The following is a 16,159-nucleotide window of genomic DNA, read 5'->3' on the forward strand; positions in this document are numbered from 1 at the left end:
AGGTCTCATCAGGACTGGTTTCATTGTCTTCCTCTGTGGCCTGGCAAGGCTGCACTCAGTGGTGGCATTTCTTCGGCAGGGGTCCTGAACTCTAGAAGAATGCAGACAGCTGAGCACAGTAATCACAGGTACTCTTGAGGCATTTATTTCTCTCTACTCCTAAATGAGGATGTGATGTGATGAGCTGCTTCAAGCTTCCATTGCTTGATTTCTCTACAATGGTTGTAAGCTGAATAAATCCTACCTCCCTTAAAGTCGCTTTTCGTTAGAGCGTCTTATCACAGGAATAGAAATGAAACTGTAACAAGTTTAACTTAAGTTGTGTGTTTTAACTTTGTAGGAAACCGATATTTCTGAGGCACTTCTGAATTTAGCATCTACGCCAAATGTGGTAAAGCATTTTCACTGGAAGCTAGTACATCATTTTATTTTGCAGGGGTTAGTATTTAAATTCTGACACATATTGAGTACATGACAATACATTGTAAATATGCATAAGGTAGACTTTCTACAGACATGGGTATTGTTAGAAAAGAGGATTTTCTGGGTCAGAAGTTGTGAATTAGCCCTCTGACATATATGTCCCACAGATGTGTGCTTCCCTTAGAGGTAGTGAAATATTTTCATCACAAATCTATAAGCTATTTTGATCCCAAATGCTAATGCTAAAAACAAACTTTTTTTTTGAAAAGGAGAAATGTTTTGCAATAATGAACAAAATTCATGTTACAATAATGAATTGTAACCACATGGTGGCTGTTATTTTCAGACAGACTCAGTAGTCTCCAGTTCTTCACTGGTCTGCTATATACCTGGACTTACTTTATTCATCTGGGTGCATGATGTAGATTACTCTTTCCCTATTTGTGGGCAAATTAAACATATAACAAAGAATGTATATAAAGAATTTTTAAATTTTTAATTAATAAATTAAAGGCATCATAAAGCTATTTGATTTATTGTGGTTTTTTTTCCTGTTACATTGATTTTTAGAGGTGATAGAAAATACCAGAAGTAGTCAGCATTCTTCTTTACAACATTTCCCAATAAACCATTCTACCAGCTGGTGGGAGAAAAGTGACTTTAAAGTTATACTTCTTGGAGTTCTACTATTTTACGCTGTAATTTCTTTAGGGTTTTCTGTACTTTGTGTTTCTCTAAATCCATTTTTGTTTTTTGTATTTGTTGGAGAGAACTGAGGGAGTCGTGAATTGACTGAAATCCTAAAAGAGGAAAAGAGAATGTTACACTAATACAATGCATTGGATTTCCTCCCACCCCTCAACTTTTCCTTCAGCACTCCTTTCATAACTGATTAGTGTTAATTCAAAGCACATTCTATTCTATTAAGGCAAATCTAAAAATAAACAGATGAATTAGCTCATGGTGGCTTCACTGGAATCTGGCTTTCTTGTGAACACTGCTTTTTTTCCCCTCTCTGTAAGCATACTGGCGAATGAAATATTGTCTCAGAAATTTAAAATAGTTTTTCTCTCTATAGGCTTTGAGAAAAGATTTCTGGGTTAAAAAAATATCCTTGTTACCCACCTCCCACCATAAGTAACCCGCTTGAAGGAGCTAACGATGTCTGCCTGCTGCCTTCTTCCTTCCCATGCTTCCTGTCTGTCTTACTCATGTGGTCCTTCATCACCAAAAGCCTGTCAGGCTGCAAGCTCAGCTCCTACTCCCTGAAGGCTTCCACAGTTGCTTCTCAAGATCTTTTGATTTAAAGCATAGCGGAGTAAAACACTCATTTGTAGTCACTCTTTACTAGAATTCCCACTTAGTAAAATAAAGACAAAGATTGAAGAATTTTTTAAACTCTTCCTAAGCAACAATGAGTCTAATTAAATCTCTGAAAATGAAGCAGGAAGAGGGTCCCTTTTCAGAAGAGTCAGTTGAGTTTGAGATATGATTCTTAGCCACGTAATTTACATAATTCACTGTTTTAACTAGGTGGTAGGAGGCAGGATTGGGAGGGTTCTCCTAGGAAGCACACTGTACTTATATGCCACTGGATGAAAGGAGGCACCTCCAGTGCTGCTCTGTGGGGACAAAATTTTGTGGAATTTACACATGTATTTTTATAAGACTTGGAGGACACAACCTGAATGAGAGCTTTCTCTAATAAAAGAATCTGTGTTCCTCAGAATTGTGACTTGAGGCAGATGGCTGCTCCACAGCCCCAATTCCTTCTCCTTCTCTTTGACAGATGAGGCGAGCCTTTCAAATCAATCCTCTTTGAAGTCAGCTCAGCTTGACATTGCTGCCTTTAGCCTCTTAAGAAGAAAAGCAGTCATTACAAGGACTCTGCTAATTCATCTCTTTCTTACTTCTAAAGGTCAAGTTGGCAGTCTGACATCTGTCTAGGATCATTACCTGCAGTTCAATGAGAAGGGCATTTGACTTAAGTCTCACAAATTCATAATAGAGGCACAAGTCAGTTCTTTGTGGGCCTAAGAACTTGCCATTTCACAGTTCTATGATCCAAAGATCTTAGAAAGTAAACCTTCTCACAGCAATGGCATGCATGTGAGATGGCCAAGTGTAAATGAAGAGTGTTTACTCACTCATGGACCTTTCAGTGTTGTGCTGACCTCCTGTTGAGGTTTAGGGAAGCCAGGTTAACTGCACAGTGATGTCACTACTGACAAGACTGGCTGAAAATAGAAACTGTATCTCATCAGGACTGGCTCCATTGTCTTCCTCTGTGGCCTGGTAAGGCTGCTCTCCCACCAGGGGGAGGTGATCAAAGAGGCAGCCACTGAATTCATGTCAAAGACAGTCCCTGTTCCCATTACTAGGGAATCTACTTGGATACTGAGCTGCCATGGCTACCTGTGCAGGGGTTCTAGGTTATCTCCATGCATGGCCTTTGGTTGGAGTATCATTCTCAGAAAAGATCCCTGTGCCCAGATTTTTTGATTCTGTTGCTCTCCTTGTGGAGCTCCTGTCCCCTCCAGGTCTTTCTATCTCCCCCTTCTTTCATAAGATTTCCTGAACTCTGCCCAAAGTTTGGCTATGAGTATCAGCATCTGCTTTAATACACTGCTGGGTAGAGTCTTTCATTGCTAGGGTCAGATGGAAGCAGAGGAGGACCTCCCCTATCAATGGACTTGGGGAGGGACATAGGAGAAGATGAGGGAGAGAGAATGGGATTGGGAAGGGACAAGGGAGGGGCTACAGCTAGGATACAAAGTGAATAAACTGTAATTAATAAAAATAAATTACAGGATTGTTTTGAAGATTCTGTGTTTTTTGTTTGTCCATATGAAGGTGAGAATCTTTTTTTCAAAGTCTGTAAAGAATTGAGTTGGTATTTTGATAGGAATTGCATTGAATCTGTAGATTGCTTTTGGCAGGATGGCCATTTTCACAATGTTAATCCTACCAATCCATGAGCATGGGAGATCTTTCCATCTTCTGATATCTTCTTCAATTTCTTTCTTCAGAGACTTGAAGTTTTTCTCAAACAGGTCTTTCACTTGCTTGGTTAGTGTCACCCCAAGGTACTTTATGTTATTAGTGGCTATTGTGAAGGGTGTTGTTTCCCTAATTTCTTTCTCGGCCCTTTTGTCTTTGGTATACAGGAGAGCTTCTGATTTTTTTGAGTTGATTTTGTATCCTGCCACTTTGCTGAAGGTGTTTATCAGCTGAAGGCGTTCTCTGGTTGAATTTTTGGGATTGCTCATATCATATCATATCATATCATATCATATCATATCATATCATATCATATCATATCATCTGCAAATAGTGACACTTTGACCTCTTCCTTTCTGATTTGTATCCCCTTGATCTCCTTTAGTTGTCTTACTGCTCTGGCTAGGACTTCAAGTACTATGTTGAAGAGATATGGAGAGAGTGGGCAGCCTTGTCTTGTCCCTGATTTCAGTGGGATTGATTTAAGTTTCTCTCCATTGAGTTTGATGTTGGCTATAGGCTTGTTGTATATTGCCTTTACTATGTTTAGATATGTGCCTTGATCCCCGATCTCAAGCTGTACTGCAGAGCAATAGTAATAAAAACTGCATGGTATTGGCATAAAAACAGAAAGGAGGATCAATGGAACCGAATAAAAGACCCAGAAATAAACCCACACACCTATGAATACTCGATTTTTGACAAAGAAGCCAAAACCATTCAATGGAAAAAAGACAGCACCTTCAACAAATGGTGCTGGTCCAACTGGATGTCTACATGCAGAAAAATGAAAATAGATCCATATTTATCACCCTGCACAAAACTAAAGTCCAAGTGGATCAAAGACCTCAACATAAAACCAGATACTCTAAATCTGTTAGAAGAAAAAGTGGGGAATTGTCTAGAACTCATTGGCACAGGAGACAACTTCCTGAACAGAACACCAACAGCACAGGCTCTAAGAGCAACAATCAATAAATGGGACCTCATGAAACTGAAAAGCTTCTGTAAAGCAAAGGACACCGTCATCAAAACAAAATGACTGCCTTCAGATTGGGAAAGAATCATCACTAACCCTTTATCTGACAGAGGACTAATATCCAGTATATACAAGGAACTAAAGAAGCTGAAAAGCAGCAAACCAAGTAATCCAGTTAAAAAATGGTGTATAGAGCTAAACAGAGAATTCTCTGTAGAGGAATATCGAATGGCAGAGAAGCACTTAAAGAAATGCTCAACCTCATTAGCCATCAGGGAAATGCAAATCAAAACGACCCTGAGATTTCACCTCATACCCATCAGAATGGCCAAGATGAAAAACTCAAGTGACAACACATGCTGGAGAGGTTGTGGAGAAAGGGGAACCTTCCTCCACTTGCTGGTGGGAATGTAAACTGGTACAACCACTCTGGAAGTCAATCTGGCGCTTTCTCAGACAATTGGGAATAATGCTTCCTCAAGACCCAGCTATACCACTGCTAGGTATATACCCAAACTTTGCTCAAGTACACAAAAGGGACACTTGCTCAACCATGTTTATAGCAACTTTATTTGTAATAACCAGAACCTGGAAACAACCCAGATGTCCCTCAACAGAGGAATGGATACAGAAATTGTGGTATTTTTACACAATGGAATACTACTCAGCAATCAAAAAGGAGGAAATCATGAAATTTGCAGGCAAATGGTGGGATCTAGAAAAGATCATTCTGATTGAAATATCCCAGAAGGAGAAAGACAAACACTGTATATACTCACTTATATAGACCTATAAGATATGATAAACATAATGAAATCTATACACCTAAAAAAGATAATCAAGAGAGCGGACATGGGGTAAGATGATCAATCCTCATTTAGAAAGACAGTTGGGATGTGCATTGAATGTATGACAGGAGTCTACTGAAAGCATCTGAAAGACTCTAACTAGCAGTGTTTTCAAAGCAGATACAAAGTCTCATAACCAAACCTTCGGCAGAGAACAGGGAATCATATGAAAGAAGGGGAGTTAGTATGATGGGGAAAGGATAGGAGCTCCACAAGGACCAAATATATCTGGGCACAGGGTCTTTTCTGAGACTGACATTCAACCAAGGACCATGTATGGATATAACCTAGAACCTCTGCTGGGAAGTAGCCCGTGGTAGCTCAGTAACCAATTGGTTTGCCATAGTAAGGGGAACAAGGAATATCTCTGACAGGAACTCAATGGCTGGCTCTTTGACTCCCCCCCCCCCAAGGGAGGAGCAGTCCTGTTAGGCCACAGAGGAGGACTTTGCAGCCAGTCCTGAAGATACCTGATAAAACAGGATCAGATGAATGGGGAGGAGGTCCCCCCCATCAGTGGACTTGGAAAGGGGCAGGGTGGAGATGAGGAAGGGAGGGTGGGATTGGGAGGGACTGAGGGAGCGGGATACAGCTGGAATATAGAGTTAATAAAATGTAACTGATAAGAAAAAATTAAATTAATTAAACGAAAAGAAAATAGAAACTGGGAAGGGGAGGGGAGAAAAAGGAAGGGAAAGAGAGGGAAGGGAGGGAGGGTCAGGTATCTTATGCTTACCTGATTGATAGTCATTTTGCATTTTCTCTAATTCATCCCAGATCTGCTTTTCCATTTGGATTATTTTCTTGGACAGTTTATTCTCTATGACTTTCATTTTGTTGCGTTCTGCTTCCTGCTTCTGGTAGTTAATATAATTCTCCAAGTTGTTTGAAAGCTGCAGCACTTTTTCTTCCATTTTATTCTCAGACTTTTCCTAGAGAGGAGGAGGGAGAGAGAGAGAGAGAGAGAGAGAGAGAGAGAGAGAGAGATCATGTGAGAAAACTCTAGAAAAGAACAGCAGAGGGGATTTCTTCCTCAGCTTAGAGAAAGTGCTGTTTTCCTCACAGAGAACATGAACACATGTTCAAACTGTGCTCCAAAGTGTGAGTGTTGATTCCTTTGTTTGGCTTTGTTGTTTCTGAACTCTTGTGATGCTACATGTCATGTAGAGGAGCTGCCGTTGCTGGAGAGCCGGAAGGTTTGAGATTTCAGTCTGATATTTAAAGAGGTTTCACAAGGGTGATGATAATAGGCTTGAAGCTCCTTCACATGCTCCCAAGTGTTAGAACTAACCCTTGTTCCCTAGAGCCTCACATCGCCATGTGGACCCCGATCAGTGAGCACAGTGACTCTCTGCTCCAGCTGTTTGGGTTTTTTGTTTTGTTTTTTCAACCCCCTAGGTCATACCCCAAAAGTTCTGACCTAATTGGTCTATGATGGAGCTCAGGAATTGGTACAGTAGGAAGCCTCACTGGGTGACCCTGGGGTGTGAGTGAGGCACAGCAATAGCCTTAGACCTGTGAGCTCTGCCACAGAGAATCAGGGAGGAGGAGCTGGCATATAGGTTCCTCTGAGTCTGTTTCCTGGTAGTCTGTTTCTCTCTTCTCACAGGATTGCCCGGAGCCACTACTAGTGCTAAGTACTGGTAGAGGGATTTGAGTACTTTTGTAGTTGAAGAACTAGCAGACTCACTTTGTAGCCAGGAATCTGCTGCTCTTTCTGTCCAGCTCTTGGCCTCCACCTCACTCAGTTATGTGCAAACTTGGGTGTAGGCTAGAGACAGATTGTTTACTGTGTTGCTGGCAGTCCCAATAATGAAGTTCTCAAAACATCGGTTTGTACAATCTGCATGGGGGGCAGCTTACGGGCCACCACCATGACCTTGTGCTGACCATCTCCATGGACTTGTGGTGCCTCCCGCAGTGGGAGAAAGAAGCCCAGCCACGGGTATATGTCCCCAACCTCATTGCAAAGAGTTGGACTTTCTTCTCATGGTCTGATCTGGAAAAGTTTGGCCCTATGCCAGGCATGGCGGCTCACACTTTTGAGCTCAGTACTCGGGAGGTAGAGACAGGCAGGTCTCTGTAAACTCCCAGCTAGCCTAGTCTACCCGGTGAGTTCCCTGACAACCAGAGTTACATAGTAAGATCCTGTCTCTAAAACAGAAACAAACAAAACTTTGCATCTTCTAATAGATTCCAGACAGGGTAAATTTTTTTTTATGTCCAGAAGCTTTCAAACTGTCATGAGGCCAAGTATTACTTAGAAAACTTGTCTAGAGCCACAGATTCCTAATGGAGGACCCCAGAAAATTGATTCATAGGTTTGGTTTGAGAATGCATTTTTTAAAAAAAATTTGGTTCTTTAAAAAGAAAATTTCTTCAAATTATTTTAGTACAAGAAGAACATACTCTGGGAAATGGAGTCTCCCACATCTGGAGAAGAGCATCCTGGAGCAGAGGCAGACACTGTACTCTACGGGCATTAAAATACACGTAAGCTCCCAGATAGCAGAGGTTGCTATTGAGGCTGGAGTCAGACACTCATATCTGTCCTGGCCTTTTGCGCTCAGAGGACAGAGACCATGTAGTCATGGTCATGCAGTGATTAAATACAGAGCCTCTTACCAGCTTTTCCTGAATAACCTTCAGACATTCATTTATATGGCCCAGGTGGTCTTTTCTGTACTTGATAAATTGGTTTTCTGTCCACTTTTTATTGTTTTCAATTTCTTCATACAAATTTGTAGAAAGTGAGTTAAATCTAAGAAAAAAAAAACATTTTAATGGGTAAATTTAAAAATTTAGTGTTAAAAAGATGTGTTAAAAAGATAATGGCTCTGCGTGCCTGGGTAAATATTTACGGGATGTTTCAGGAGATGGGGGTCCTGCCCTAGGCTGGAGTCCAGCCCAGCCACTGTTAGTAGCCCTTTGTGTACCCCAGAATACAAACATACATGGTGACAGGTATACTGGAAGCTTACTGGGAACATCCTCATACAGAAATGCATTTCTTTATCTGTGTGGAAATCCCCTCAGGCTTGAGGTTCACTGTGTGAGGGAAAGAAATACTCAAGTCTTTGTCGTGGAGGCTGATCTGTAAAGAGCTGGACTGTAAGTATTGCAGGCCCTGTAGCCTGAGTGCTGCCACTGTGGCAGGAGCGTACCAGAAAGGGGGAAGGGGAAGCATAGCTATGCTCTGAGAAAACTGTCACCAAATATGTACAGGTCATGCAGTATAATTCTTTTTAAAAACATTCAGAAATATAAAAGTACAAAATTCATCACCTCTGGCCAGGTTCAGCTGCCCAGGCTTGCCAACCTTGCTTTACAAGCTCCACCACAGGCAAGGAGGAGAGGAAGCAGGACCCACAGTGTCAGGTCTAGCAGGGTCGGGAGAGAGCCTCGGTAGAGCCGTGTCCAGGGTTTGGCTTTGGCTAGTGTGCACCCTGGGGGCAATCATCAGTAGCATGTCCTCTGCCACTGGTGGCTCTTCATGGGGCGATGTGTGCCAACCTACTCATGTGGCAAAACGAAGAACCCAACTAACCAACCAACCCTGAAGCAGCAGATGTGCAGGAAGGAACTGGCAGCATGATCAACCATAAGAGTGCTGAGTAACAACAGAAGATTTTAACACTGCAGGTGAATGTTGTTTCAGAGGTAAAAAGCACTGTAAACAGGTGGAATTAATGTAAAAAGATAGCATCGAGTGGGGGAGAGGCACGAAGGGGAAAGATGTTTGAAAAGACTAAGATGTGGATCTGAGGAGAGAGAGAAGAAGCGTAGAGGCATGTGAGTGCTTCCTAAGATGGCGATTTCAAATTCCCTTTTGGAACAAGTCAAAATATTAGACTGACAGGAATAATGCATGCTGTTTGTCACTAATGATATAATACTTCACAGTGTATAGTATTTACAAAGTAATAATTGCTCTGATGTTTTATTAACAAAATTAGGTAGAGATTAGTTTATGGTATTAATCCTTAGAAATCACTTAAGACGTGAGGGACATATAGCACTTATGTCTGTATTTCTGGCTGCCATTAAAGTATTTGAAGTCCTGATTGAAAAACAGAAATGTCAGCTGAGTGTGTTAGCACAAAACTCTACCTCTTGCCAGCAGAGGCAGGAGGATTGTCCACAAGTTCAAGGCAAGCCTGGTCTACTTATTAAAGTTACAAAACACAGGAGAGAAGAGGGGTGGAAGACACCTCAAAACCAGTGCTATGAAATACTTTCTATTTAGACTAGTGGTTATCAGCTGCAGAAGACACTGACTAATGTCCAAAGACAATTTTCATTGTCAACACTGGGAGGTGCTATTGGCAATTTAGTGTGTAGAGACTCTGGCCACCCCTGAGCATCCTCTTGCAGCTCAAGATAAGATAACCAAGTCATAAGTAATGCTGAGGAGGGGGGACCCTTGATATGTATCTCAAAGACAAGGAAAAGGGAAAGCAAGTTAAATTCTGATCATCATTGCATCTAAATTTTCTCACATTAGTTTTTGAGTCACACAGAAATATATATCTAGATTCAGCTGAGTTCCTCAGCATTGAAGAACATGAAATCAGTTTCTCTTCTCATTGTTAACAGTGTCATGATTCCCAGTCTCCTGTGCAAATGTGTAGCTGCTATGAGTTCTCAGACAAGTAAGACCAATAAATGTTGTGTGGACAACACTGCTTGGACCAACAGGTTTTTTGTAGAATGCTTCTTTGGTTGCTCCTACTCCCATTCATTCCGACTTGTCTGTTGAGTAACACATTCTAATAGAAGCCTCTTTTTTTGTTTTTGTTTTTTTTTCAACTTTTTTATTTTTTATTAATTACATTTAATTCACTTTGTATCCCCCCCTGTGGTTCCCTCCCTCCTCCCATCCCAATCCCTCCCTTCCTCCACCCTCTGCATGCATGCCCTTCCCCAAGTCCACGGATAGGGGAGGACTTCTTTTCCTTTCTTCTGATCCTAGTAAATTAGGTCTCATCAGGAGTGGCTGCATTGTCTTCTTCTTTGGCCTGGTAAGGCTGCTTCCCCCTCAGGGGGAAGTAATTAAAGAGCAGGCCAATCAGTTCATGTCAGAGACAGTCCCTGTTCCTAGTACAATGGAACCCACTTGGATACTGAACTGTCATGGGCTACTACATCTGTCCAGGGGTCTTAGCTTATCTCCATGCATAGTCCTTGGTTGGAGTATCAGTCTCAGGAAAGACCCCTGTGCTCAGATTTTTTGGTTCTGTTGCTCTCCTTGTGGAGTTCCTGTCTTCTCCAGATCTTACTGTTTCCCACTTCTTTCCTAAGATTCCCTGCACTCTGCCCAAAGGTTGCCTATAAGTCTCAGCATCTGCATTGATAGTCTGCAGGACAGAGCATTTCCAAAAGAGTCTCAAGTACACAATAAGGACATTTGCTCAACCATGTTTGTAGCAGCCTTATTTGTAATAGCCAGAAGCTGGAAACAGCCCAGATGCCCCTCAACAGAGGAACGGATGCACAAATTGTGGTATATCTACGCAATGGAATATTACACAGCAATAAAAAACAAGGAAATCATGAAATTTTCAGGTAAATGGTGGGATCTGGAAAAGATCATCCTGAGTGAGCTGTCCCAGAAGCAGAAAGATGCACACGGTATATACTCACTCATATAGACATGTAATATAGGATAAACCTACTAAAATCTGTACACCTAAAGAAACTAATCAAGAGGGAGGACTCTTGCTAAAATGCTCAATTCCTATCCAGAAAGGCAAAGAGGATGGACATCAGAAGAAGGAGAAAAGAGGCAACAAGTCAGGAGCCTGACATATAAGACTCTTTTTATGACCACCCTGAGAAAGAGGACGCTTTACCTCATGTGGCATTCATTTGCCCCATGTCTTCACTGTTCTATTGCTCTGAAGAAACACCATGACTAAGGCAACTCTTATAAAAGAAGATGGGGTCTTGCTTACAGTTTCAAAGGGTTAGGCCATTATCATCATGCCAGGGGGCATGGTTGTACACGTGGCACTGGAGAAATAGCTGAAAGCCACATCATGATTCATAAGCAGGCAGAGAGAGAGACAGAGACAGAGACAGAGACAGAGACAGAGAGAGATAGAGATCATGGGCCTGGTGTGGGGTTTTGAAACCTCAAAGTCCACACCTAGTGACACCCTTTCTCCAACAAAGCCATACATTCTAATCTTTCCCAAACAATTCCACTAACTGGAGACCACATATTCAAACAGTTGAGCTCATGGGTCATTCTCATTCAAACCACCAGACCTTATTTGTCAAAAATTAAGTGGGCATAGTTTCTCCATTTTATTTCTAGGTCTTTGTTGTGTTGCATTGGTCTATTTTTATGCCAGAACCAAGCTGTCTTTATTAATATAACCGTATTATTATTATTGGCGATTAGGTGTTGTAATACTTCAAACATTATTTTTATTACTTTGGATTGCTTTGGCTATTAGTGTTCTTTTGTGGTTCCATATGACTTCTTATATTGTTTTTACTACACTTGTGAAATGTGATGTGAGTTTTGGTAAATTTTGAATTTGAATCTGTTTAATATTGACTTTAGTAGCATAAACATTTTTACAATATTAATTCTACCTACCCAGGAATATGAAATTTTGTTTGCCATCATTAGTATCTTCTGTGATTTCTTTCTTCAATATCTTGAAATTTTTGTTGTCTTTCAGTTTAGGAGTATGGATTTTAGTATGTTTATTCTATATTATGTGGCTAATATCCACTTATGAGTGAGTATAGCTAAATAACAAGAAAAGACCCTAGGGAAGATGCTCAATCCACATTCAGGACAAACACGATAGACATTAGAAGCAGAAGACAGGGAACAGGACAAGAGCTTACCACAGACAGCCTCAGAAAGACTCTACAGATCGAGGTATTGAAGTAGAGGCTGAGACTCATAGCTAAACTTTGGGCAGAGTGCAGGGAATCTTATGAAAGAAGGGAGGGATAGAAAAAGATGCAGAGAGGACAGGAGCTCCAAAAGGAGACCAACGAAACCATAAAAATTGAGCCCTGGGGGCCCTAAAGAGAATGATACCTCAATCAAAGACAATGCATGGAAAGGACCTAAAATCCCGGCTCAGATTTGACAAAGTCCAACACCCATTCATGTTTAAAGTCTTAGAGAGATCAGGGATACAAGGCACATACCTAAACATAGTACAGGCAATATACAGCAAGCCTATAGCCAACATCAAACTCAATGGAGAGAAACTTAAATCAATCCCACTGAAATCAGGGACAAGACAAGGCTGCCCACTCTCTCCATATCTCTTCAACATAGTACTTGAAGTCCTAGCTAAAGCAATAAGACAACTAAAGGAGATCAAGGGGATACAAATTGGAAAGGAAGAGGTCAAAGTATCACTATTCGCAGATGATATGATAGTATATATGAGCGACCCCAAAAATTCAACCAGAGAACTCCTTCAGCTGATAAACACCTTCAGCAAAGCGACAGGATACAAAATTAGCTCAAAAAAATCAGAAGCCCTCCTGTATACCAAAGACAAACGGGCTGAGAAAGAAATCAGGGAAACAACACCCTTCACAATAGCCACTAATAACATAAAGTACCTTGATGTGACACTAACCAGGCAGGTGAAAGACCTGTTTGAGAAAAACTTCAAGTCTCTGAAGAAAGAAATTGAAGAAGATATCAGAAGATGGAAAGATCTCCCATGCTCATGGATTGGTAGGATTAACATAGTAAAAATGGCCATCCTGCCAAAACCAATCTACAGATCAATGTGATTCCCATCAAAATACCAACTCAGTTCTTTACAGACCTTGAAAGAAAGATTCTCAGATTCATATGGAGAAACAAAAAACCCAGAATCTCCAAAACGATCCTGTACAACAACAGATCATCTGGAGGTATCTCCATCTCCGATCTCAAGCTGTACTACAGAATAATAGTAATAAAAACTGCATGGTATTGGCATAGAAACAGAAAGGAGGATCAATGGAACCGAATAGAAGACCCAGAAATAAACCCACACACCTATGAATACTCGATTTTTGACAAAAAGCCAAAACCATTCAATGGAAAAAAGACAGCACCTTCAACAAATGGTGCTGGACCAACTGGATGTCTACATGCAGAAAAATGAAAATAGATCCATATTTATCACCCTGCACAAAACTAAAGTCCAAGTGGATCAAAGACCTCAACATAAAACCAGATACTCTAAATCTGTTAGAAGAAAAAGTGGGGAATTGTCTAGAACTCATTGGCACAGGAGACAACTTCCTGGATAGAACACCAACAGCACAGGCTCTAAGAGCAACAATCAATAAATGGGACCTCATGAAACTGAAAAGCTTCTGTAAAGCAAAAGACACTGTTGTCAAAACAAAACGACTGCCTTCAGATTGGGAAAGAATCTTCACAAACCCTATATCTGACAGAGGATTGATATCCAGCATATATAAAGAACTAAAGAAGTTTAAAAGCAATAAATCAAGTAATCCAATTAAAAATGGTATATAGAGCTAAACAGAGAATTCTCTGTAGAGGAATATAAAATGGCAGAGAAACATTTAAAGAGATGCTCAACATCCTTAGCCATCAGGGAGATGCAAATCAAAACAACCCTGAGATTTCACCTTACACCCAACAGAATGGCTAAGGTGAATAACTCAAGTGACAACACATGCTGGAGAGGTTGTGGAGAAAGAGGAACCCTCCTCCACTGCTGGTGGGAATGTAAACTAGTACAACCACTTTGGAAGTCAATCTGGCGCTTTCTCAGATAATTGGGAATAGTGCTTCCTCAAGATCCAGCTATACCACTCCTAGGAATATACTCAAAATTTGCTCAAGTACACAACAAGGACATTTGCTCAACCATGTTTGTAGCAGCTTTATTTGTAATAGCCAGAACCTGGAAACAACCCAGATGTCCCTCAACGAAGGAATGGATACAGAAATTGTGGTATTTTTACACAATGGAATACTACTCAGCAATCAAAAACGAGGAAATCATGAAATTTGCAGGCAAATGATGGGATCTAGAAAAGATCATTTTGAGTGAGGTATCCCAGAAGGAGAAAGACACACAGTATATACTCACTCATATAGTCCTATAAGATATGATAAACATAATAAATCTATACACCTAAAGAAGATAAACAAGAAAGAAGACCCAGGGTAAGATGATCAATCCTCACATAGAAAAACAAATGGGAGGCGCATTGGATGTAGGATCAAACAAGTAACAGGACAGGAGCCTACTGTAGAGGGCCCCTGAAAGACTCTACCTAGCAGTGTATCAAAGCAGATACTAAGACTCATAATCAAACCTTTGGCAGAGTGCAGGGAATCGTATGAAAGAAGGGGGAGTTTGTATGACGTGGAAAGGATGGGAGCTCCACAAGGACCAAATATATCTGGGCACAGGGGTCTTTCCTGAGACTGAGACTCCACCAAGGACCATACATGGATATAACCTAGAACCTCTGCTGGGATGAAGCCCGTGGTAGCTCAGTAACCAATTGGTTTCCCATATTAAGGGGAACAGGGACTATCTCTGACAGGAACTCAATGGCAGGCTCTTTGACCTCCCCACACCCCAAGGGAGGAGCAGTCCTGTTAGGCCACAGAGGAGGACTTTGCAGCCAGCCCTGAAGATACCTGATAAAACAGGGTCAGATGAAAGGGGAGGAGGTCCTCCCCAATCCGTGGACTTGGAAAGGGGCAGGGAGGAGCTGAGGGAGGGAGGGAGGGTTTGGGAGGGAATGAGGGAGCAGGATATAGCTGGGACACAGAGTTAATAAAATGTAACTAAGAATAAAAAAAATAAAAATAAAATAAAATAAAATAAGATTTTATGGGTGGAATGGAACTATGGAGAGGAATGGAGAGAGACAAGAACTGGATCTGGTGGGAAGGAGGAGGAGAGATGGGATTGAGGGAGGGAATGAGGGACCCGATAGCTAGAGCTGAATGACATTCGAGAGGCTATACGGAAAGCTAGTGCAGCCGGAAGTGACCGTAAATGAACAAACAAATGCACTAACAATAAACTAATTACATCCTAAATAAACGTATACATTCTATAAATTGTAATTTAGTCCATATAAATTATATTATAAATAGACTAATAATGAACTAATTGTATTCTGCTATACTCATAGATTTGTGTTCTACAAAATGAGGTTGGAAATTTTGCAGGAAGATTTATGAACTGAAGTGTCTATTATTAAACAAGGTAACACAATCTCGAAAGAGAGGAGCTGCATGTTCTGACATGTTGAATCTACTCAATAATATATGCACATATACAGGCAAATATATGTGAAGAGAAAAGAATAAGCAAGTCAATATGTAGGGGCGAGGAGAGACAAAATGTAGGTAATGGACACAAGTTATGAAAGAGTGTCTAAGGGAATTGTTTTCTAGTTCTGACGCTGACACGGAATTTTTGGTTGTGGTAGCAAATAAGAGCATAAGATATATTCAACACTAAAAGTGCAAAATGTAGCGTGGAGTCCCACAACCTCTGTCCTCGCGGCCTGCTCTCCCTGGGCAGCAGTCCACTGAGGGGTGTGGGCTTTGGCTCTGGTTGATTTTGGTGTGTTATATTTTTATTTATATATAAGTTTTTTTTTAATATTAAGGTTTTTTAATGTAAAATACAAATGACAGAAAAAAAAAACTTGTCAAGCTATTTAGAAGCCTAATGTTTTTGACTTTTATCTGTTCTGTATCTGGGGGAAGTTCTAATCATTATGGTTTACAGGGACACTAATTCCTAGATAAACCTTAGTCTTCTGTGAATTGAGATGCCAGGCTTACCTTCGCTTGTAATGAGTGTGAGCATCTGTTCCTGTATCACACACACACACACACACACACACACACACACACACACACACACAC

General features: G+C 40.9%; 1 protein-coding gene across 1 annotated transcript in view; it reads right to left on the minus strand.

Annotated features, from left to right (window-relative positions):
- Window positions 1–957: 957 nt before the first annotated feature.
- Window positions 958–16,159, minus strand: part of Fam81b (family with sequence similarity 81 member B) — a 52,037-nt gene continuing 36,835 nt past the window's right edge. The window contains exons 8-10 of the mRNA XM_055604039.1: window positions 7,876–8,011; window positions 5,987–6,182; window positions 958–1,223 (exon numbers count right to left, since the gene is read on the minus strand). Coding sequence (XP_055460014.1) covers window positions 1,090–1,223; window positions 5,987–6,182; window positions 7,876–8,011 — 466 coding nt within the window. The 3' untranslated portion in view covers window positions 958–1,089. The remainder of the gene's footprint in view (window positions 1,224–5,986; window positions 6,183–7,875; window positions 8,012–16,159) is intronic.

The sequence above is a fragment of the Psammomys obesus genome, unplaced genomic scaffold (genome assembly GCF_907164565.1).
Source record: "Psammomys obesus unplaced genomic scaffold, mPsaObe1.curated_primary_1811, whole genome shotgun sequence".
Lineage (NCBI taxonomy): Eukaryota > Metazoa > Chordata > Mammalia > Rodentia > Muridae > Psammomys > Psammomys obesus.